Source organism: Microtus pennsylvanicus, chromosome 4 (genome assembly GCF_037038515.1).
Source record: "Microtus pennsylvanicus isolate mMicPen1 chromosome 4, mMicPen1.hap1, whole genome shotgun sequence".
In the NCBI taxonomy this organism is placed as follows: domain Eukaryota; kingdom Metazoa; phylum Chordata; class Mammalia; order Rodentia; family Cricetidae; genus Microtus; species Microtus pennsylvanicus.
In genome coordinates, this window is record NC_134582.1 from 18,590,370 (window position 1) to 18,614,816 (window position 24,447).

The 24,447-nt window shown below is 41.0% G+C and overlaps 1 protein-coding gene across 4 annotated transcripts in view; it reads left to right on the forward strand.

Moving 5' to 3' along the window:
* Spire1 (spire type actin nucleation factor 1) overlaps positions 1–24,447 on the forward strand; it is a 123,101-nt gene that overhangs the window by 43,790 nt on the left and 54,864 nt on the right. For all 4 annotated transcript variants that reach the window (XM_075968423.1, XM_075968421.1, XM_075968420.1 and 1 more), the window contains exons 3-4: positions 15,852–16,085; positions 22,090–22,215. In XM_075968423.1, coding sequence (XP_075824538.1) covers positions 15,852–16,085; positions 22,090–22,215 — 360 coding nt within the window. The remainder of the gene's footprint in view (positions 1–15,851; positions 16,086–22,089; positions 22,216–24,447) is intronic.

Below are 24,447 nucleotides of genomic sequence, written 5' to 3' on the forward strand. Positions count from 1 at the left end.
AATTGAATCGCCCTCTGACCCACCACACGCACATGCACAAACATATACACACATAAATTTGGAAGTGATTTGGTTTCTTTTTTTCTGTAATATTGGTGGTTGAAGCAGTGTTTCTCTGGCCTGTCCTTACGCTTTGGATATAAGCATGTGAATGTGCTCCGGATCCCAAAACTGCCTTTCTTGTAATGCTTAACCTTTTTGTTATGTCTGTAACTTCACCTTAGACTCATACCGAAAGCTTTGTTTTCTTTACTCTGTCGACCTGTGTTGTTTAGTTTGGTAGCTACTTCCTACCTTTTAAAATTCATAGTAGATGACATTTAAGCCTGTCAGTGGTTCTTTGTGCCCAGTGCCAACAGCCTGAATGTAAAGCACATCATGCTAGAATGTTCTAAAATATTAGACATTGCTGCAGTTTAGAATAAAGCTCACTAGTAAGTTTATGTATATTTATTCATCCAGTTGGGTTCTGCCCAGCAAATCCACATTTTAAGATATTATTTTAGGCCGGGCGATGGTGGCGCACGCCTTTAATCCCAGCACTCGGGAGGCAGAGGCAGGCGGATCTCTGCGAGTTCGAGACCAGCCTGGTCTACAGAGCTAGTTCCAGGACAGGCTCCAAAGCCACAGAGAAACCCTGTCTCGAAAAACCAAAAAAAAAAAAAAAAAAAGATATTATTTTAGATATACCATATTGTATGTTTTTTGTTTTGTTTTGTTTGTTTTTGCCATTTTCCATTTCTTACAATATTTTTAATGCTTTTTTTTTAATTTGAGAATTTCATACATGGCTGCATTATATTTGCATCATTCCCACCCTGCCTTTTCTCGGCTTCGACTCTTCTCATGTTCCCACTCCCTCTCTTTCCTCCCTGACTCCCTCTCTAATTCATGACCTCTTTTATAATTATGTTATACACCACCTCCTACTGAGCCCAGTTAGTGCTGCTGTTATTTGAATGTGTTTGGGGCTGACTACTCAGAGATTGAGGTTTGTCCCTGAAAACCACTTGTTCCCTCTCCCTAAAGTCATTGACTTCCTGTAGATTTTTTATAGTTTTTTCAAAATACAATTTACATACCACGGCATTTGCCCATCTAAAACGTGTAGTTCATGATGTTGAGTGTATTCTTTTGGGAAGAGGGAGGAAAGGACTATTTGCTTTACACTTCCATGTCACAGTCCATCATTGAGTGAGGGCAGGAAGGGCAGGAACTCAGTGAAGAACCTGAAGGCAGAGACAGGCGAAAACAGCTGGAGAACAAAGAGTTCCCCTCGGTGTATTTTTGAGCTATGTGAGCATTACAACCACCAAGTTTTCAATATTTCCTTTATCCCAGGAAGAATTTTTGTGTGTGTGTTTTGGTTTTTCGAGACAGGGTTTCTCTGTTTAATAGTCCTGGCTCTCAGTTTATAGACCAGGCTGGCCTCGAACTCACAAGAAATCTGGCTGCCTCTGCCTCCCAAGTTTGGGATTAAAGGCATGCGCCAGCACTGCCTGGAGATTTTTTTTTTAAATGTCCATTTTTTATTTTATGTGTTTGAGTGTTTTGATTGAATCTAGTAAGTGAATCATGTGCATGCCTTATGCTGCAGAAGGTCTGGATTTCTGGGAGCTGGAGTTATGGGAGGTCATCACTGAGCCATCTTACCAGCCCCACGGATTTTTATACCTTCTGCCAGTTATTACACACTTCTCATCAGTAGTCCAGCTTTAGGCAATAAAAACTTTCTACCCATAGCCGGGCGATGGTGGCGCACGCCTTTAATCCCAGCACTCGGGAGGCAGAGGCAGGCGGATCTCTGTGAGTTCGAGACCAGCCTGGTCTACAGAGCTAGTTCCAGGACAGGCTCCAAAACCACAGAGAAACCCTGTCTCGAAAAACCAAAAAAAAAAAACAAAAAAACAAAACAAAAAAAAAAACTTTCTACCTCTGTAGATTTATCAGTCATAGGTATTTCATATAAATAGTGTGATTTCTTCTGCTTTTCAGGGTCTATGTGTCAGCGGGGTATTTGTTTTAATGACCCTCTAATATTCTCTTGTATGGGTACACCAGAGTTATATGCTACAGTTGATGGATTTGGGCTTATACTGGCATTTATAGCCATTCTTATATTTTTGTGATATTCAAAAATAAAACTTTCTGTATAAGGAAGTTAGGGTGCTGAGGCTATAGCTCAGTGCGTGTTTGCTTAGAGCCTGTGGGGCCCTAAGGTGTGGTGCCAGCAATGCCAAGAGGGCACTGGGGAGACAGTCTAGTCAGTGGCATGCCTGTGGTAACTGGGAGACCTGAGTGGCTCTCCAGCATCCACATAAAGGCTCAGTGCCTAGCTTGTCCGTGTTTCCCCACTGGTGAGGGAGGAAGGACAGGCGGGTCCTCTTGAGTCACAGGGTGTTTATTTGGAGATGAGGATCTACAGCACCACCGCTCACATCGGCTGTGTGTTTTAGCATCAGATATATATATTAATCAGAAATGAGTCTGTGTGGTAAATAGAAATTACATTGTAGCTCACTCCCCACATCCTCTTGCAGTAGACACTCCTGTGCCTTCCCTGTCGATCTGAGGGTGTGCTGGGCTCCTGGGCACATCCCTTCATCTAAGAATGACTACCATGTTCTTCCCATTGCAGAAGGCATTTCTCCACGTGACTCACACTTAACTGGAAAATTCCTTAGTGTACTTCTTCTTCTTCTTCTTTTTAAAAGCAGTGTTGCCTTTGCAAGAAAACTTTAGTAACCTTGGGTCTTCACCAGACCATGTCTCTGCTCAGCTGGGAGTCACTTTCAAACCTTGTCTTTTTCTTCAGCACTTTCCTCCTTCCACACTCCCAACTCCAATTGCAGTTTTCTTTACTCAAGAAAACAGAAAGAGCCCGAGGAGAGCTTCCACCTTCTCCTCCACCCAGTGCGCTGCTGAGTCTGCTGAAATACCTACTCGGGAACAGCATTTCTCATGCAGGCTGTGGTCTGGATGGAAAACACTGCAGAGTGTGAAATCAAGAGAAGAAACTGGCTCCAAAGGAGGACGGGCAATGTGGGGCCTACGCAGCCATGATCCCTTCAGAGGCTAAATGATTGAAGGCAGCTGAGGCCTGCCCAGGGCTCTGCAGAGTGGCGGAATGAGATGCAGCTGCCCCTCCTGAGGTGTTGATTCCTGGGACAGTTATCTTATTTTGGAAACTCCAGGAACCACTATAAATAAGATTTGGGCCTTTTGAATGCTGCCAAGTGGTAACACCTCCTTAGAATTGAGTTAAGCTCATATAGTTTTTAAAAATTTTATAATTTATTTGTGTGTGGAGTTACAGGTGGTTGTGAGCTGCCTGGTGTGGGTGCTAGGAATGAACGCAGGTTCTGTGTGAGACCAGTCCATGCTCTTCACCACCAAGCCATCTCTCCTGCCCTAGCCCCAGGATTTTTGTTGTACTGAAATACACATACCATCTTAACTGTTTCAAGCATACACCCAGTGGTATTAAATCCATTTATAGTGATTCACATCTGTCACTGTCTGCTTCCAAAACTGTTACATAAACTCTGCACTCAGCAAACCTTAACTAACCTCTCCCTACTAGTCTCAAGTATGCTTTTTGTTGCTATAAATTCTGTTTCTATAAAGTCTTGATGTTTCATTTAGTGGAATCCTAGCTTTTTGTGTGTCTTCCTTTACTTAGCATGATGTATTAGTTTGCTTTCTATTGCTGTGGTAAGACACTGTGACCAAAACCAACTTGAGTTTATTTCATCTTACAGTTCATCATGAAGGGAAGTCAGGGCAGAAACTCAGGCAGGAACCTAAAGGGGGGAACTGAAGCAGAGGCCATGGAAGAATTGTGTGTTCGCTGGCTCTTCATGGCTTGCTCGACCTGCTTTCTTATACAACCCAGAACCACCTTCTTAGAGTATACTGGGCCCTCCCACATCAATCATTAATCGAGAAAATGCCCCAAAGCTTGCCCACTGTACAATCTGATGGAGGCCATCGCTCAGTTAAGTCCCCTCTTCCCAGATGACTCTAGCTTGTATGAGTTGACAAAAGAACTAACTAGCACATGTTTTTAATGTTCATCCATGATATGATATGGCTCAGAATTTTGTCGCTGTAAGGGCTTAGTGATGCTTTATTGTGTATATAGCCTCAATCTATTAGTTTGTGACAGTATCTCATGTTGCCCAGTCTGGCCTTGAACTTATTTTGGAGTCAAGGATGGCTTTGAACTCCTGATTCTCTATTCTAAGTACTGAGAGGACAGGCATGTGACACCATGCCTGCATTTTAATCAGGCTTCATTACTGATCAGTACTGTATATTTATAACCCTTCTCAGTAGTGGAAAGTTCCTTTTTCTCAGCAGTGTTCAGATTTCATTGTATTTGTTTCCTCTCCAGATTAGAGCCTGTTTGGTTTTTTTTGTTTGTTTGTTTGTCTTTTGTTTGTCCCAACTGAAGGAGAGAACCATTTCTAAACTTGAGTATTTCTTCAGAGAGGTCAGGCAGGGTCTCATGATGACAGCTGGGTTGCTAATGTAGTTCTTCTTTACAGTATAATTTAGTTTAACGCCTGCTTGAAAAAAACTTTACTTAACCTTTCTCTTAATCAAAACTAAAGTATTGTATCTGTAGTTTTTCATGTTTTAATTCTGTGTTTATTACTCATCATACTTATTAATGCTGGTGTAAGCTAAATAGTATCACCTGGATTGAGTGGTTGGTCTGAGGTCACACATCAGATAGCCGGTGGAATCTCGTCTCATGATTCCTGGTTCAGTATCCTCTTCACAGTAGAATTAACTCACTCAGCTGGTTTTCAGCAATCTCGAGAGCCAGGATCTGTGGCTCACGCCTGCAGTCCCAACACTTGCAAGATTGAGGCAGGAGACTATAAAAAGTACAAGGCCAGCCTGGACTGCAGAGTGAGTTCCAGGCCAGTCTAGGCTACCAAGGTGAGGCATTGCCTGAAAACAAATCTTGAGGCACAGAAATTTGAAATGTAATACAACACTGCTAATTTAGATAGTTTGACGGATAAACAAATCTGTAGTCTTGCATAAATGCTATCTGAATCATTTCTTCACCACAGAAAGTTATCGGTCTTTGCAGTCAATTCCCACACCCCAGCTCCAATTTCCTGTATATGGAATCATGCAGGATGTGCATTTTATACCACCTTTACTGTTGCTGCTGGGTTGTTTCTTTGTTCTTAGTTTTGATTCAGGAACAATTTTTGCAACTCATCATCGGCAACATTTTGCAGCTATAGTATCACATTCTGTAGTAATGTGTTCTCTTTTGTCTCCAGCCTAGTATTCTGTTGTGTTGTAGACTATTATTTTAAGATGTGTTACATTTGTTTATACTGTTGAACATTTGTTTTAATAATGCAAAGATATGTTGCATTATTTTATGTTACATTTGTTTAACTCTGTGAAGCTGTATTACTTTGCCTGTTTAAGACACCACATAGTCTACTAAAGAGCTGAACGGCCAATAGCAAGGCAGGAGAAAGGATAGGTGGGTCTGGCAGCCAGAGAGAATAAATAGGAGGAGAAATCTGGGAAGAAGGAAGAGGGAGCAAGAGAGCAAGGCTAGCCTCAGAGTAAGAGTGAAGGTAAGATACACAGAAGTAAGAAAAGAAAAAAGCTCATAGGCAAAAGGTAGACAGGTTAATTTAAGAAAAGCTGGCTAGAAACAAGCTAAGCTAAGGCTGGGTATTTATAAGTAATAATAAGTCACTCTGTGTGAGTTATTTGGTTGCTGGGTGGTGGGCCCCCAGAAGTAAAGAGTAAAAACAGCAACAACATTTTGGCACCCCACTTTGGGCATCAAGGTAAAGAGGGAGGAAACTCTGTGATCAAATCAGATTTATTAACAGGTGAAGTACACTCACAGTACAGAACAAAGCTGCTGCTGTTACAGCTCCAGCTGATACACCATCACAGTTTCCACTGCCGCTCATTTCAGAAGGGGACGAAAACCAAGCCACCTGCCACATGTGTTCCTGTGGCTCACTGCCAGCTTGCCTACATCCAAGAGAGTGTCCTTCATCCCACCCTTACCTTTTATTTGAGAATTCGGGTTATGTATCCCCAGAGAAGACATGCTCATTAGGCCAAGCTACCCCAATACAATTGGCCGTCAGATCAAGTTCCCACAACACTATTATGTAATGTTCCTTTGTTTATGTTGTTGAATAGTTAGGTTGTTTACAATATGTGGCTATTATGAGCATTTATGTATGAGTCTTTTAAAAATCCTTGTGTATGATTTGTGTACATGTAGAGGACAACTTGGGGTGTTGGTTGTTGCCTTCCTCTTTAAGATAGGGCACTTTGCTGTTTACCCCTGTGCTAGCTGACCTGAGGGCTTCTAGGGACTCTTGTTTCTGCCTCCCATCATGCTATAGGAACACAGGAGTTACAGGTGTGTGCTACTACTTTCAGCTTTATGTGAGTTCTAGGGATCAAACACAGGTCCTCCTGTTGGCAAACAGTCTACCGGCTGAGCCATCTCCCCAACGTATGTGAGTCTTTGCTTGTTTGTTTGGAGACATGATCTCTCTATGTAGCCCTGGCTGTCCTAGATCTTGCTACGTAGACCAGGCTGGCCTTGAACTCAGAGATGTACCTGTCTCTGCCTGTGCCTTCCAAGTGCTAGGATTAAAATTGTGCCCTGCCGTGCCTGCTCTGTATAAATCTTTTTATAGACATACATGTTTACTGCTCTTGGGTAAATATCCTGGTTGGGTTTTTGCCAACTTGAGGAAGCTAGCGTTATCTGGGGAAAGAACCTTAAATGAGAAATTGTCCCTATCCAGATTGGCTGTAGTCCAGTCTATGGGCATTGGTTGGTGGTTGATGTGGGAGGACCCACCCAGCCCAGTGTGGGAAGTGTCAGTGAAATAAACCCCCTTCTTTCCAACTTGCTTTTGATAATGGTGGGTTTTGGGTTTTTTGTTTGTCTGTTTGTTTTTCCCAGACAGGATTTCTTTGTGTAACAGCTCTAGCTGTCCTGGAACTAGCTCCTGTAGACCAGGCTGGCCTCGAACTCATAGAGATCCGCCTGCCTTTGCCTCCCAAGTGCTGGGATTAAAGGAGCACGGGAGCCAGTAATAGTGTTTTTTATCACAGTAATAGCAATCCTAAAACAGTAAATAGCTAGAAATGTAATTGGTACTTAGTGTGGCAAATATGTTTGACTTTTAAAAGAAACTGTTAGACTTTTGGTTTGGAGCCCGTCTTGAAATTCACTTCGTAGATCAGGCTGGCCTTGAACTCACAGAGATCCACCTGCCTCCTAAAGGTAAGCCATGCACCACCACCGCCTGGCTAGACATTTTACAATATAGCTGTAGTTATATTATTTCCTGTTCATAGTAGCAAATATGAAAGTTCCTTTTGTTCTCATCCTCCCCCAACACTGCTTTTAAAGGCTGAATGGAGTTGGGATTTGTCAGACAAAATGTTAGGTGAAGGCAACAACAGAGGGTACTATGAGTCAAAATGGAAAGTACAACCCAGGGAAAGTGCTCCAAGTGATGTACACTGGGACACTGAGAGCCTACGGACAACTTGTAAATGGCTTTGAATGACATGTGAATGATATGTTGACCTAGAAAGTCCTCTAGTGTTGGTCAAGGAGTAAGTACCATGTATGTGCAAATAGACGTTTTATCACTTAACAAAAGCACTTGGGCCAGCCCTTGAAGCTCCAGCTCTGTGTTTAATGCCCTCATTACTGCACCAAAACCAAAACCACACAAACAGGTCAAATCTACTTCAGGGAAAGTGTTTGGTTGCTTTTTTTTTGTGGTGGGGGGCAGTCCCTAAGCTGTTTGGGAGATAGAATTGGCCACCTGATCATTTCAGTAATCTTGACTTTTGTCTTCCCATTGTCTTCAACTTTTTCCTCCCTACTTCATCACTATTTCCAGACCCAATACCTAGTTGTCTTACACACACACAAACACACACACACACCCCACTCCCCTCTGGCTAGTCTCATATCACTGTTTATACACGTGGACTGTCCTTGCAGAAGTCCCATGGCCACCACCTCCCTGAGCCAGGGGTTGTGCTCTGTGTCCCTCCCTCTGGACCACATTCAGCGTACAGATATTCTCTCTTTGATTTTGTGACTGTCCTTATTTCATCCTCTCACTCCTTCCACTCCTGTCCCTCCTTTGTAATTTGGTCCTGGGCTTTTTAGCCTCTAGCTGGCGGTTCAGCATTTAGTTCCTTCCCTATGATTTCTCCTTAGACTCTCATACTACTTCACTGTCTCATAGTTAGTTTAGGTCACACAGTTGCCTACCTAAGGTCTAGGACTGTAGTCCCTGCAGGTGTCTGAACTGACCAAAACGCCACCACAGTCTCTACTAGCACAAGCTAAAACTAAGACTCACTTGGACTCCTTCCTACATTGAAAACATTGAAAAGTCTTGTTCATTCTTCCTCCTTCCTTTGGACCCACTGTTGTTCCATTCCCCTTCCCCTTTTAATGTCTTAACAGTTGACTTAGGCATCTGCCGTGGTGATGTCAGCCTCCATTCCTGGCTCAACACTGGTAGAAGCTCTCTGCTTGCCATCTCCAGGGCTAGATGAGAGTCAGTGGGTTTTGGATCCTTATCTGTTAACTTTCCCTGAGAGTGTGGGGGCTCCAGCACAGGTGTTTTTGTTCCTGTTTTCACAGTGATTCCCAGAGTTTTTGTAGGAATCTAGGCTTTGACTGTCACTTGGAGATTTGTCACGTGGTTCCTCCAGCATTTTCATTCCAGGATAATCCTAATTGCATGATTCCACAGTCATCTTTCAAGTATATTTAAAATCCTTGCTGTCTCAGATATAGATTAGGAGTCTGAGAAGCAGACAGTCTCTGATCCCACCCATAGAGTGTGTGAGTATGGGATCTGACTTTGATCCCCAGCACCCACATGTAGTGTAGCACATTCTAACCCTGGAGGAGAGGCCAACAGGTCAGCCAGTCTAGCTGAAGCAGCTCCAGTGAAATACCCTATCACACAAAAATAAAAAAATAAAAATCAAGATGAAGGCCCGGTAAGATAGCTAAGTAGGCAAAAGTTCTTCCATATAAGCCTGATGACCTGAGTTCTATCCCTGGAGTCCCCAGTGGGAGGAGAAAACTGACTTCTGAAAGTTGTCCTCTGACCTCCACATGTACAACCATGTGGCAGGTGTGTGCCTCATTCTCATGCTCTTATCATATATGCATATGGAAGTAATCAAAATTAAAAGATGAGGCAGAAAATGCTTGAGGAAGACACTTATAACCTCTGGGCTTCACATGAACACATATTTACTTGTGCTCTCAGACACATACATAAGTATGTACACACAACATACATGTGTGCACACACACAAATGGAAGTTACATTTGAAAGCCACTAGACTTCTAAGAGATGAATCTAAGTGTGACTAATCATATTACAGATGCATGTGTGCTATCATTTTTCCTCTTTTAATTGTTTGGATTTTATACCAGTGCTTAAACTTAACTAGGCCTTAGCTTGAGATTGTTTGATGTGGAAGTGATTTTGCTGTAAGAAGTGAGACCAGCTCTGCCCAAGTGTTGATGGAATCATGGCGATATTCCATTATAGCTCGCAGTCTGTGGCTGTTCTTTCTCCATATTTCATTCCCTCTCGAGTCATTTAGAATTGAAGGTGGTTTGCAAAGCACCTGCTGTTTACTCTGCCTTTCCCTCTTCTTTCCCCAGTCCTCCCTCTTTGTTTTCCTCCTCTAGCTCACCCTCTTCTTAAACTTGGAGGGTTTGTACTACTCAATTCAATTGGAGACACAGATAGGAATTTTTACCATGTGGAGTTGACATTAAACCTAAACAAAACATTCAAAGCATCACATAATGCTTTTATAGTGAATAAATAAATGAAAGCCATGCTGCAGGCTGGCTTCCTGACTGACTGGTTCCTCAGTGAGAGAGTCATGGGCCGAGGTAGGAGTGGAGGGACCTGCGCTCAGCATCACCTGCCGCTGCCTCTTTGCTAAGACAGCAAACAAACAGAAATGCTGTTTGGGCTGATTTCTAATTTGTTCTTTGCCACTGTGCTTTTTAAGCTACAGCCTCTGTGTATTTATTCCAGCCAGTAGGCTTCTTTCTCTCAGAGCATAAGAGTCCCCACACAGTCCTCTCCTCGTCCCATAATGTTCTGTGTAATCTATTGCTGAAGAATCAATGTTGGTATATTGTTATTGATGGAAGTCCATAGTCTATTAGGGTTCAGTCTTTGTGTTGTACATTTTTTGGGTCCTGGCACATACATAATGACGTGCCTCCCTTTACTGTGTCCTGTACATGTACTACTTGATGGAGTACTTTCCTCACCTTAAAACCTCTGGTGCTTCACCGCCTCCCTTCCCCTGAGCCTTAGCAACCACTGTTTATCTCCTCCAGAGTGTGACATGGTTAGAATGATACAACAATAGCCTATCAAATTGTTTGCTTTATCTAGTAAAATCACTAAAGGCTTACATTTCGTACAGTTGTTTTGAACTTGATAGCCTTTTTGATTGCTTGGCTCAGGCCTTATTTAGCTGTACCCAGCCTGAGCTCATTTTTTTTTTTAAATCTGTGACTCATTTTCCTTTGTCTCTATGTGCTACAAATCCCTTGTCCACTTGTTTGTTCAAGGTTGTCTTGTCTGTGTTTGGACAATTGTGAACAAAATTGTTGTCAATATTTCATGTCTTGATTGTTTTATGTGGACAGAAATGTTCAGTTTATTTGAATGTAATTGCTGGATCATATGGTAAGAAGATGTTTGCTTTTGTAAGTAACTGCTGAACTGTGGGCATGGCATGGTGAACATGCCATATTGCATTCCCAGTGTCAATGGATAAGAGTTCCTGTTGGTCATAGCTGGTGAGCTGGCATGCACTTGTAGATTCAGCCACTTCCTAGTCGAGGAAGAAGGATAACTTGAGGCCAGCTATAGCATCATAGTGAAACTCTGTCTCAGGGGAAAAAAAGAGAAAAAAACACTTCCAATTATTCTACATCTTGTTAGCACTTGTTGCTGTCAGCTTTGGCCTTTCTAGTAAAGGGATATAGTAGTGTCTCATTTTTACTTGAAGTTTCTTTGAAAATCATACAGTGTACTTTTTTTTTATGTTTGTTTAGTTTTTCAAGGCAGGGTTTCTCTGTATAGTCCTGGCCATCCTGGAACTCTGTAGACCAGACTGGCCTTGAACTCAGAGATCCACTACTCCCCCCACTCCCCGCCAGGTAGCTGGAATTAAAGTTGTGAACCACCACTGCCTGGAAAACAGCTTCTTTTTATGTGCCCATAGCCAACTGCTTGATCTTTGATGAGGAGGCCACATACTTACCCATTTTACTTTTTAATATTTATTTTGTTTTTGATTGTTTGTGGGGTTATGTATACATAAGTGCTTGTGCCTGTGGAGGCCAGAGGCATCAAATGCACTTGGAGTCAGAGCTACAGGTGGCTGAGTGTGCTCGGAATTAAACTCGAGTCCTCTGAAGAACAGTAGTGTGTCCTCTTAACCACCGAGCCATCTCTCCAGCTCCTTAAGCTTTAAAAATGTTTCCATATGATTTGGCCAGCGTTCTTCTAAAGTTAATTTCAAGTAGTTGTCTATAGGAGCTTCTATGTCCAGTGTCCAAATACTCTGAAATTTTCAGTAGTTTTTCTGGTGGTCACCTCTTGTCCCAGCTCAGGACTGCAGAACTGCTTACAGACTTCTTGAGGGTCCTTCATTCCCAGCAAAGGGAAGAGCCACCTGTGTGCATGCCTGTCTAATGAGCCCAGCTGTGTTATGCCTGCATCTCTAAGAGGCCGACTTACATTTAGAGATACCTGTGACTCAGACGAAGTCAGACAGTTCTGGAATGTTTAAATGGACCAGATGCTGTTTACTCTTGGGTCGGAAATCCTCCAGGATGTTTCAGAGCCGAACAGGTTGGGTCATCCGTGTGGTGGTCAGTTGGGAGGACAGAGATTGAAGTGACTATAAGGTATTTACCCAAACATTAACCTTGCATACATGAGTGGAAGGAATTTTTATCTTACTGACTTTGTTCATTAACTGTTAAGTTCCTACTGCTCATAAAACAGTTGAACATATGACGATGAAGTCTAGAGGGATTTTTGCTTTCAATGAGCTCAGTCTCCTTGTTGGAGAATTAAGATGTGTTTGTAACAGTTCACAGTCTGTGAATGAGCCACAGAGAGTCACAGAGTCATGGAGTATTCCTGTTCTTACTGGATTAGTGTCAGCTTAGTTTATTTGTCTCCGTTCCTTTAAGAGAGCTTCTTTTAGACAATATACTAGTTTTCAGTTCACCTTTAGACTCCTATTTGAAGGATGTAGACTATTGATGCCCAGAATTATTGCTGATAGAGTTGTATTAACATCTACCACATTTGTTTTCTATTTTTTTAAACCTTTGCTCTCTGTTCCTCTCTTTTGCATTCCATGGACTGTCTGCCTTTGGTGATTTTAAAGGAACATTTTACAGGATTGTGTTTTCTTACCTTTCTTAGCACACCAGTTGTACTTATTTTGCTGTTGTTCTCTAAAGTGTCTGCCCTAAAATTTGCAGTGTGCATTTACAATTCAAGCCCAGTTTCCTGGAACACTATTTCATCCACATTGTAGGCAGGACAAAAGACCTGACCTATCAAGATAATCCCAGTTCTTCCTCCTGTCCCTTATATTATTTCTGGCTTACATCAGGCATACACATGCTACACAGGAGATACATACATATATATGCACACATAATTAGTATGGCAGTTGTTCTTTTAAACTGGTATTTGTTAATAGTTAGAGTAAAAGTTTTTACTTGACCCCAATTCTTTCTTCAGTGGGTTTTTCATAGAGATCTGAGTTTCTGACTTATTTTCTTTCTTCCTAAAGAATTATCCCCCACTCCCCAGGCTAGTTATGGCACTTAGGCATTGTATTAAGCAAGGCTTCTGAGAAAGTCTCTTTCACTTTTGAAGGATAACCTTATGGAGTATAAAGTATAGGTTGGGTTGGTTTTGTTGTTGTTTTCCTTGAGGCACTGAATATTTTGCTTCCATCTGGTTGAATGTTTTCTGTTGATGAAAAAAAAAATTCTCACCCTAAAGAGAATAAGAGATAGTTAATTCTGGAGCCATTTTAGTGACCATGGCCCAGGAGCCAGAACAAGTTTCATGACATTTTAGGGGACATTGGTGGGTACATGAGAGAGGCAGGTACAGCAAGATGAGGGGGACTTTTCTGTAGGCCTCAGGGGCTGTCTGATGGCATTCTGAGCTTTTGGGCTGGTGGGAGCCAATGGATCTAAGTCAGTAGATCCCAAGGGGTTTTTTATGATTCAGGATGCTAGTACAGATGCACACAGGTATGGACAAGGTGGACTATCCAGGGGGCTAATGTTAGCCCAAGATAAGGTGACTAGCCTCTGGACCTGCATAACATTTCAGTCTCTGCAGACAGTGCTTTCCTGGAGTCTTCACGTTTCTGAATCTGCTGCCCTTCATCTCCTTACCCCATTAGTAAGATGACTGCTCCCCTACTAGCTTCTTTTCAGAATTATTTTTCTTTGATTTTTTTTTATAATTTGAAAATGCATGTCTAAATTCAATTTTTGTTTGTTTCTATGCTTGTTTGGTTTTGCATTTATGCTGCTTGGTGTTTGCCAAACAGACTGTATCAGAATGTTCTTCCTGCCAAGAATTTGTGTCAGAATTAGTTAATAGTTTTCTCTTTCAGAGCTTGGGATGGCTTTTTTAGTTTCTCTCCACCATCTACCAGCTACTGCTTCTCTATGGTTTGCCAGGTCCCCACTTTTCTGGATACGTGAGTTCTAGTGTCCAAGATTCTGAGGAAGTGGGGACAGTGGATGGCTTGTACTTCCTTTTGCCTCTGGGTGCTTCCGGCTTTCATTGTCCTTGCGGAGTCTCTTTACCTGTCTTACTTCTAGTGCTTGTGCTCCCAAGGTGTCAGCTTGGACTTTGGGTAGGTTGAGTTTTCCCTTCAGGTAAGTCACTCTGGGATGGTGGTAGAGTAAGATGCAGCCTTAGGCTGCCACATTCCATGACCTTGCAGACCGCCCCTTCTAGGATCCTTCCATCTTTTTCTGGCCCAACCCTTATGTTAGGTGCCACGTGTTCTAGCCCAGCAGCTGCTATCAGGCTTCTTCAAGTATGGAGGACTTTCCGAATCTCCCCTCCGTATACTTCTCCCCACATCGTTCTGTCCCTCCACTTTGTACTGACCTGCTCCTCCTGGGGTGCGTTCCTGATGCTTAGCTGCTCTGTCTCTTTGGAGCAATCCATTCTGTCGTATCTTGACTCTTCTCCCTTCATCGTGTCACAGAGGCAGCCTCTAATCTGCAACCTTACACAGAAGTCTTTTTTAAAAAATAGTTTCATTGCTTCAAAATTAGAAGTTAAGAATTTTAAGTAATGGGGCTGGAGAGATGACTGAGCTGTTAAGAGCGCTGACTGCTCTTCCAGAGTCCGGAGTTCAGTTCCCAGCAACCACATGGTGACTCACCACAATCTGTAGTGGGGTGCCCTCTTCTGGCGTAAAGTCCATAGAATACTCATATACATAAAATAAATTTTTTTAAAAACCTTTTAAATAATATTATATGTATTTTAAATGCTCGTATTATTTCCTCTGGTAATAAAACTTTGAGATTTTGTAGAGTTTGTTAAGTAATTATGTGAATGCTTTTACGGGGTATTGAATATGTGACGTCAGTGCTACTGTGTTTAACTCGTCTTACAACTCTTACATTAAAAATCACTTCATTGAAAAAAGTAGAATAAAGAAAATGAAGTTTCTTTACAGTTTTGAGATTGGTAACGGGATAAACATTGGAAACAAGTGAATGTAGGGAAGAGGGGAAGAACAGTACATTTATTTGTACATAATCATGCATTTAATGCCTTCAAGAGCTCATGACATGTAAATGTTACTAGTACCCATTTTACAGAAAAATCACCAAAAATGATTTTCCTTGAGCCAGATGACTGTTGATAAGGGTCATTTAACTCTAAGTCTTTGGTGTTGTTGATTCTACTATTTTCTTTTAAAGAAGAGCTAAGATGGAAGGAATAGTGCTGTTGGTGTTATAAAGTAAAATACAGGCACTGCGTTTATGATTTAGGCAGTGTTGAGGGATAATCTAGAGTTCTCCTGCTGGCCATGTCTGGAGCACTTGTCAGGGTGCTGTTGATGGTGGCCTGCTCTTCACAAGTCAGGTTCACATGGGTGGAGGCGGCCACACGGAGGATTCTTATGTCTTTCATTGCAAACTCTGAATTTAAAAAAAATGAATGAATCTCCCATTTGTTTGTGCCATTTGAGAAGATGTGTTTCTAGTGAGTGGAACTCATTGAGCAATCTGTATATTGATATGAAGATATTTCTTGTTATTTGGGCTTAAATAAATTGCTACTTAGAATTGAATTTTTAAGTCTCAGCTACTTTGGGAGATCTATGAAGGCTCTAAACATTGAAATAAAATTTTTTGGAAAATACTGCAAGTCAGCTTAGTCAGTATTCATGTGTGTGTGTGTGAGTGAGTGTGTGTGTGTGTGTGTGATGAGTGGAAAATGCTGATCTTAACATCTAGTATGAATTTATGAAAATATGAAAAAGGTTTGTGGATACGTTATGAAATCACACAAAAATTGCTGTTTTCAAATTTTTAAATACATGTGTTGGTAAAAATTTTTAAATTTCTTCTTAAATATTAGTTATGTCTGAAATCATGAACATTTCATGTCTTGCCGTCTTTAGAGTTGTCAGTCACCTCCATTCACCACCATCTTTAATATCCGTAGGTTATTGAATCCCTGGGAATTATTATTTATAAAGCATTGGACTATGGCTTGAAGGAAAATGAAGAGAGGGAGCTGAGCCCTCCTCTAGAGCAGCTCATCGACCAAATGGCCAACACTGTGGAGGCTGATGGTAACCACGATGAGGGATATGAGGCTGCAGATGAAGGCCCTGAGGATGAAGATGGAGAAAAGAGAAACATCTCAGCTATTCGGTCCTATCAAGATGTCATGAAGGTAAAGCCATAGTTCACTTTAGTACTGTCTCTTTGTGAATCATTGTCTCATAGTTTAAAAGAGTGGCATAGTGGCTCAGCATTTGACAACAGTTCAGACTGTTTGCAGCCTGGCTGTGGCCTTTTGCTGGGTCATGGCACTTGGCCACTTGTAGGTGTGTTGGGTGTTGGTTATCTTTCTGCCATCCGGCTGACTGGGCATGATTCTGTCAGCTGGCCTCTGTGGAATGGACAGCATCTGTGAGCAGATTCTGTACCTGAAGACTGAGCCGTGCCAGTCACAGCTGATTGGTGTTTGGTTTTTTATTTTGGCCTTCCCATAGGAATTTGTTTGTTTGTTTGTTTGTTTTTACTGATTTTATTGAGGTCTGCATTTTTCTCTGCTCCCCTTCTTGTCTTTCCTCTCCCCTTTTACCCTCTTCCATGATCCCCATGCTCCCAGTTTACTCAGGAGATCTTGTCTTTTTCTACTTCCCATGTAGATTAGATCCATGTATGTCTCAGGGTCCTCTTTGTTGTCTTGGTTCTCTGGAATTGTGATTTGTAGGTGTTTTTTTTTTTTCTTTATGTCTAAAAGTCACTTATGAGTGAGTATATATGATAATTGTCTTTATGGGTTACTTCACTCAATATGATGTTTTCTAGCTCCATCCATTTGCCTGCAAATTTCAAGATGTCATTTTTTTCCTGCTGTATAGTACATTTTCCTTATCCATCCTTCAGTCAAGGGGCATTCAGGTTGTTTCCAGGTTCTGCTTATGACAAACAATGCTGCTATGAACATAGTTGAGCATATGTCCTTGTGGTATGATTGAGCTTTCTTTTGGTATAAACCCAAAAGTGGTATTACTGGGTCTTGAGGAAGGTTGTTTTCTAATTTTCTGAGAAATCGCCACACTGACATCCAGAGGGGCTGTACCAGCTTGCACTTCCACCAGCAATGCAGGAGTGTTCTCTTTACTCCACAGCCTCTCCAGCATAAGTTGTCATCAGTGTTTTTGATCTTGGCCATTCTTACAGGTGTAAGATGGAATCTCAGAGTTGTTTTGATTTGCATTTCTCTGATGACTAAGGATGTTGAACATTTCCTTAAGTGTCTTTCAGCCATTTTAGATTCCTCTGTTGAGAGTTCTCTGTTTATGTCTGTACTCCATTTTTTTTATTGGATTATGTGTTCTTTTGATGTCCAGTTTCTTGAGTTCTTTATATATTTTGGAGATCAGACCTCTGTCTGATGTGGGGTTAGTGAAGATCTTTTTCCATTCTGTAGGCTGTCGTTTTGTCTTGTTGACCGTGTCCTTTGCTTTACAGAAGCTTTTCAGTTTCAGGAGGTCCCATTTATTAATTGTTTCTCTTAGTGTCTGTGCTGCTGCGGATCTATTTAGGAAGTGGTTCCCTGTGCCAATGCGTTCAGGTGTACTTCCCCCTTTCTCTTCTATGAGGTTCAGTGTGGCTGACTTTTTGTTGAGGTCTTTGATCCGTTTGGACTTGAGTTTTGTGCATGGTGATAGATCTGGGTCTATTTTCTTTCTTCTACATGTTGATATCCAGTTACGCCAGCACCATTTGTTAAATATGCTTTCTTTTCTTCCATTTGATATTTTTTTGCTTCTTTGTCAAAAATCAGGTGTTCATAGATGTGTGGATTAATATCTGGGTCTTTTATTCTGTTCCATTGGTCCTCCTGTCTGTTTTTATGCCAATACCAGGCTGTTTTCAGTACTGTAGCTCTTTAGTAGAGTTTGAAATCAGGGATTGTGATGCCTCCAGAAGTTCTTTTATTGTACAGGATCGTTTTGGCTATCCTGGGTTTTTTGCTGTCCCATATGAAGTTGAGTACTGTTTTTTTGAGGTCTGTGAAGAATTTTGCTGGGATTTTGATGGGCATTGCGTTGAATCTGTAGATTGCTTTTGCTAAGATTGCCATTTTTATTATGTTAATTCTACCTACCCAAGAGCATGGGAGATCTTTCCACTTTCTGGTGTCGTCTTCAATTTCTTTCTTCAAAGATTTAAAGATCTTGTCATTTAAGTCTTCCACTTCTTTAGTTAGAATTACTCTGAGATATTTTATGCTATTTGTGGCTATTGTCCTAAAAACAAAAATTAATTAATAACTAATTAATTAAACATTGGGGTTGGCAGACCAATAATTCTGTGAAGACCACTGATAAATAGTAGTGTCAAATGTGAAGAATAGAATAAGGTATTGCATAAGAAGCAAAATTTATATTCTGACAGTGGCTACAGGCTTGGCCGTGTGTGCGTTGGAGGGGCTGCACAAAGAATAGAGGAAGAAGGGACACACACAGTCATGGTCTATCCAGCCATCTGGTACCATGGCCGAGGAGCAGCAGATTGCTCCCGCACTACAGGGTAGAAGATGATGGAAGTCTTAGAATTCTTGCTCAGCAGCATTAATTAGATTAACTTTTTCTTTTTAAGATTCTTGGGCACGTATTAGTTGGAATGAATTCATTTCATCTATTATGTTTTAGATTTGAGCCACTATGCCTATGAAAAATATGTCATTAAAAATATACTTAATACATATTTTATCGTTTGGGGGAAATCTATACTTTTACCAATTCTATTTTTGGCACTTTTGTTTGAGAATATCATAAATTATTTGCTTTTTGGTTTCTGTATTATTCAACATTCCTATCAGTTTCCTGTCTCTGTAAATATTATGACTGTTCTTTTCAACTGAATGAAAGGGGGAAATTGCCGAGACTTTTAACAGGTTTTGAAAATTTGAAATACAAATATCATAAAATCTGTTATATATGACAATAGAGACAGACACAGGACTCTATGGTTTCAGTGGGGGCATTGAAAACCTCAATAATGACTGATTGGCTTTGTTGAAAGAGAAGACATAGAGTTAACTGAGGAAATATGACCGCCCTTTGTCTTTTTAAAAATTTTAATTATTAATGTGTATGTGTACATATGTGTGTGTGCTAATGCGTGTGTGTGTGATGGTCAATTCTGTTTGTACCCTTACATGAGTTCCAGGACCACACTTAGGTCATCAGGCATGTGCAGAGTGCACCTTTACTGCTGCACCATCTCCCCAAACTGTGTTTGCCTTTTTATTGTTAAATGTAAAAACATTAAGCTAAGTTGGAATAATTCAAATGATAGGGCTTGTAGGATCTTGAAAATTTGTCTAATTTTAGTCATCAAGATCTCTGAATAAGGCTCCAAGACCACAGAGAAACCCTGTCTCGAAAAAGCAAAAAAAAAAAAAAAAAAAAGATCTCTGAATATATAGCAAATATAAACTTCATATTTTATCGTTGCCTGTTGATTATGGTGGAAAGAAAGAGAATATACATGGGGTTAAGCATGAACACACATATGTAATTATTTTTCTGACTCATTCTGGTGCTCTTTGCTGCTGACACTAAAGCCACATAAATTGTGCATACAAATTTAGACATATGCTCCCCTTGAATAAAGAATATACTCTCTGGACCAGAGAGATTGCTCTGTGTAAAGAACCCTTGCTCCTCCTCCAGGTTTATAATCGTCTTTATAAACGTGGTTTTCGTTATTTTGCTTGTGATGAACATCTTATGCAATTTGATTCTGCATTACTATCTTAGAAAATACTTTCTAGAATTGGGGATTTAGCTCAGGCGTAGAGCACTTCTCTAGCAAGCACAGGCATTGGGTGTGATCTTAAGGAAATAATTTTGAATTTGAGTAGGGAGCTGTTACAGTTTGGGTATGGGATAACCCCACAAAGGCTCCTGTTAAAGGCTTCGTTCACACCTCACAGTGCTATTAAGAGGTGATTGAATCATAAAGGTGCTGTGATAGCTTCATCAGTGGATTAATCCTCTGGTGAGATCATAGTTGGATTGGCCTTGGAGGAAGTCAGCCTTTGTGGGGGTGCTTTTGAAGGATGCTCTCTGCTCCTTCCTGTCTCTGTGCCACCTGTGCACGTGATAGAGCCACACCACTCTACCTCATCTTTTCCTCGTGGTGTTCAGCCTCTCACCACACAAAGGCCAGAACCAAGAAAGCCAAGTGAGCATGGACTATAGGACTATAACCTATGAACCTATGAAGCCATGAGTCAGAATTAGTCCTTGCTCTTTTGTTTTTCTCAGTACTTTGTCAACACACAGAAAAAAAGTAACACAAGAACCTTCTGTGTGGTACAAAAAAAAAACAAACAAACCAAAAAACTAAGAAACATGAAAACAATACAGCTATCATTGAACGTCTTTTATTCTGTGTTATTGTTTGTTTTGTTTTGTTTTCTTGAGACTTGGTTTCATGTAGCTTTGGCTGGCCTGGAACTCGCTATATACACCAGGTTGACCTCAAACTAATAGAGTTCCTCCTACCTCTGCCTCTGTAGTGCTATGACCTTTGTTGTGGACCATCACACCTTCTTTTGACTCTTTTAGTAATATAGTATTTCATGGAGCCCAGGCAGGCCTTACTCCTGGTTTCTCTGCCTCTGACTACATCGTGGAGGATAACCATGGACTCCTGGTCTCTCTGTCTCTGACTGCGTAGCAGTGGGATTGATCATAGGCTTGGATTCACCTTACCAGCTCTCTCTATTCTTTCTAGAAATTGTTAAAATATAGCAGATTTCTTTCCAACAACTATATTAATGTCTAACTTATTAAGAGACATTAACAGCTTTTTATTGCAAATGAAGTGCTTTAAAATGTGACTATTGAACATGGATACATAAATCTTATTTTTTAGAAACGTAACATTATTATTTCTCCTAAGAGACTATCTTTGCAGTGTAATAAAGAACCTGGTGTACATTTGTTTCCAGATCACTTTGAGTCATGTTAAGTTGCTTCTCTTACAGCTTGCATCATCTTGAGACATGAGGGCCAGACATAGACAGCACTGGAGGGCTGGCTCCCTGCCCTCCTCTTCCAGCCTCTATTCCCACTTCCCCAGGCTTCACAAGAGAACAAGTGTGGGCTTCAGAACCTAGTAGAAGCATGCTTAGGTTCTCCTTGTGGATAAAAAACAAAACAGGGATGATTCAGGGTTATATTTGAGAGCACATGGTATTGTGCTGTGCATACGCCATGTCAGACATGCATCTGGCATGAGGGATGCTCAGAAAGCAGTAGCTGGTTGTCCTAGTTGCTTTCTGTTGCTGCGATAAATACCATGGACAAATGCAACTTGGAGAGGAAAGCGTTTGTTTCATTTTACAGGGTACAGTCCATTGCTAGGGAAGTCGGGGCAATAACAAGAGGTAGAAACCATGAAGGAATGTTGCTTACTGGCTTGCTCCCTCTGGCTGGTTTAGCTAGCTTTCTTATACAACCCAGACCCACCTACCTGGGGATGGTGCCACCTACTGTGGCGTATGCCCTACGACTCAATCCACAGTTAAGAAAGTGGTCACAATTAAGACTTTGCCAAGCTGAGCAGTGATGGCACACGCCTTTAATTCCAGCACTTAAGGAGACAGAGGCAAATAGAGCTCTGTGAGTTCGAGGCCAGCCTGGTCTGCAAAGCGAGTTCCAGGACAGCTGGACTGTTACACAGAGAAACCAGTCTTGAAAAACAGAAACAAAAAAAAAGAAAAGGACTTGGCTACAGGCCAGTGTGATCAAGACAATTCTTCAGTTGAGGTTACCTTTTCCCAGGTTTGTGTTGCATCAAGTTGACAGCTGAAACTAATTATGACACTGTTAAAATACCTTGTCAATATTTAGCAAGTCTTTTTTTTTTCTCTCAGACTAAACTTTTTGGCACACGTCCCTATCATTTTCCAATAGGATCTAATTCTAGTCAGCTTATCTTTGCTGCTAGGTATCCTTTAGTTAAACCATTTTTCCACATGATTGTGTGGCCTTTATCCATGGTCCTATGGTACATAAACCTCAGGTGATGGGGCTTAACTTCATCTAAAAGAAAAAATTCACGTAGACGGGTGTGTCTCTTTTAATGGTACCTAAAATGCCAGTGATAACCAAACTCCATAATTTCCTTGTTTTCTCCTGCAGATATGTGCCGCTCATCTCCCAGCTGAGTCGGAGGCACCAAATCATTATCAGGCAGTATGTCGAGCACTGTTTGCAGAAACCATGGAACTGCATACATTTCTGACCAAAATTAAGAGTGCAAAGGAGGTGAGTACAAGCCCTAATATTTATAGACATTGAAATAGGTAGCCTCGATTTTCAATATTGTCCATTCTGTGCTTTTTGGTTTGGGCTTTGTTTTTTTCTTTTCCTTTTTAAAGACAAGGTCTTACTGTATACCCAGGCTAGTTGTGAACTCAGGACCCTCTTACCTCTCAAGAATACGTATTTATTATAGAACAGAGATGTTCTATAATACGTATTCTTGAATATTAACACTGACTCTACTTAATAAAACAAAAGCTTTCATAAAGCTTTCTTCTAAGTGCAATAACCAGTCGAGATTGTTTTTATATGTTTCCTGTGGTACTGACTTTTCACCTCATTCTGTACTCTCTTCTGTTGTTCATTTTGGGACATATTATCACCTCCTTCAGGAAGTTGTGGATAAGGTGGAGACATTCTTATCCATGAGGTCACACTCTCTTTTCATTGTTCAGTTGTTGAAGTAGACTTTATTAAAGATTTAGTGGAGGACACCAGAATTCCTGTTTTGAAATTCTGAGTATTTTGTTTAGTTAATGTTTGTTCATGTCTAAGGTTTAAAGTGTTGTGTTCAAGGAGAAGCATTCCAGATTGTTTGGAAGGAGAGACCTATTTTATATTGCACAGATGGTTGTGAAAATCCACTGAGATTGTACATAAGACTGTTGGCATCTGCCCCGAGAGAGCTTGTTCCAGTATGACTAGAGTGCCGAGCTTCTATGGGGCACTAGGCTAAAACGTTTAGAAAGAGACACCTGTGGGGCATGCAAGCATGAAGGGAGAAGCTGGCCTGTCGCCAAGTGAGACTCAAGTAGCCCTAGTAAAAAGTAGGTGACACATCCATCCACTAAGCCATATTTCATAAGCTCAGCTGTGGATGCAGGGACAGTTCGAGGTTTTCTCCTCTTTCTGAGTACTGTTCATAGCAGGGCCAGTGACGGGCCAGGGAAACCTGTGCCTCTAAAAAAACACAAGAGGAAAGCTGTCAAGGAGCTAAGAGTGGACCGAGTTGTTGAAGATCTTTAGAGACAGAAACAGGCAGTACTCAGTGAACGTCTCAAACCTGCCCTCAGCCAAGAGTTTTTTAGAGTTGTCCTGAGCTAAGAATTTGCCTTCCCAGAGCATTTTTTTCAGACTAGTATAGCAAGTTAAAGGAGTTTTAAAATTTTTCCAACACTAGCATTCTCAGAAAACATTTTTAAATTTAAAGAATGGTAGGCATTTTTAGCTCTCCATTCTGTTAGCTTGAAAAACTTCTTTTTATTCTTGATTAAATTTTGCTTTAGGTGGCTGGAGAGATGGCCCTGTGGTTAAGAGCTCTTTATGCTCTTACAGAACACCTGGGTTCAGTTCCCAGAGCCCACACGGTGTTGAACAGCCATTTACTTCCAGAGTGCTAAGATTAAAGGTGGGAACTACCATTCCCATGCCCAGCTTTGGTACATAAAATTTAAGGGTTAGAAAAATCAGTGCATTTTGCATCCCCAGCGTGCACTGACAGTCCTTGTCTCCATGGTGACAGATTGCCCTTGTTTGCATCGACTTCTCCGATATACCAGAAGTGGATTCATATAGGAAAAAGCTCAATGTACCAGAGAAATAGATGTTTTCAGACGGAACTCAGGTAGAGGCAGGAGGACCAGGAGTTCAGGGCTATCCTCTGCTACATAATAAATTAACGGCCAGCTTGAACCACATGAGTCCTTGTCTGTCTGAAACAAAAATAGGAGCTTCGTTTTGAAAAAGAAGCCTTTTTCAAAGAAACAACTCATTTTCAGTTTATAATTTTAGATATGATACTAACACTGATCCATTTTTTAAGGTCTCTGTGGATGAATTAAATTCTATTTCTGTTATGTATGTATACACCACATTTTCTTTATCCCTTTATCTGTTGATGGGCATCCAGGTTAATTCCTAACTTTGCTGTTGTGAATTAGTGCTGTAATAAATGTGGATGTGCAAGTATCTCTGAATTGTGTTGCATTTAATTCCCTGTGCTATGTGTCTAGGAGTGTTACAGTAAAATCTGTATGGTAATTCTATTCTTGGTTTTTTGAGGAACCTCCATACTGATTTCCATATTGGCTGAACTAATTTGCATCCTCATCAACAATGTATAAGAATTTCTTTCTGCTGTGTCCTTTTTTCCACCATGAAGGAGATATTAGGCAACTCTTTTTAAGTACCTCTCCTATTTTAGGGAGCTGTTTCTGTACTTCTCAGTAAAGTTTG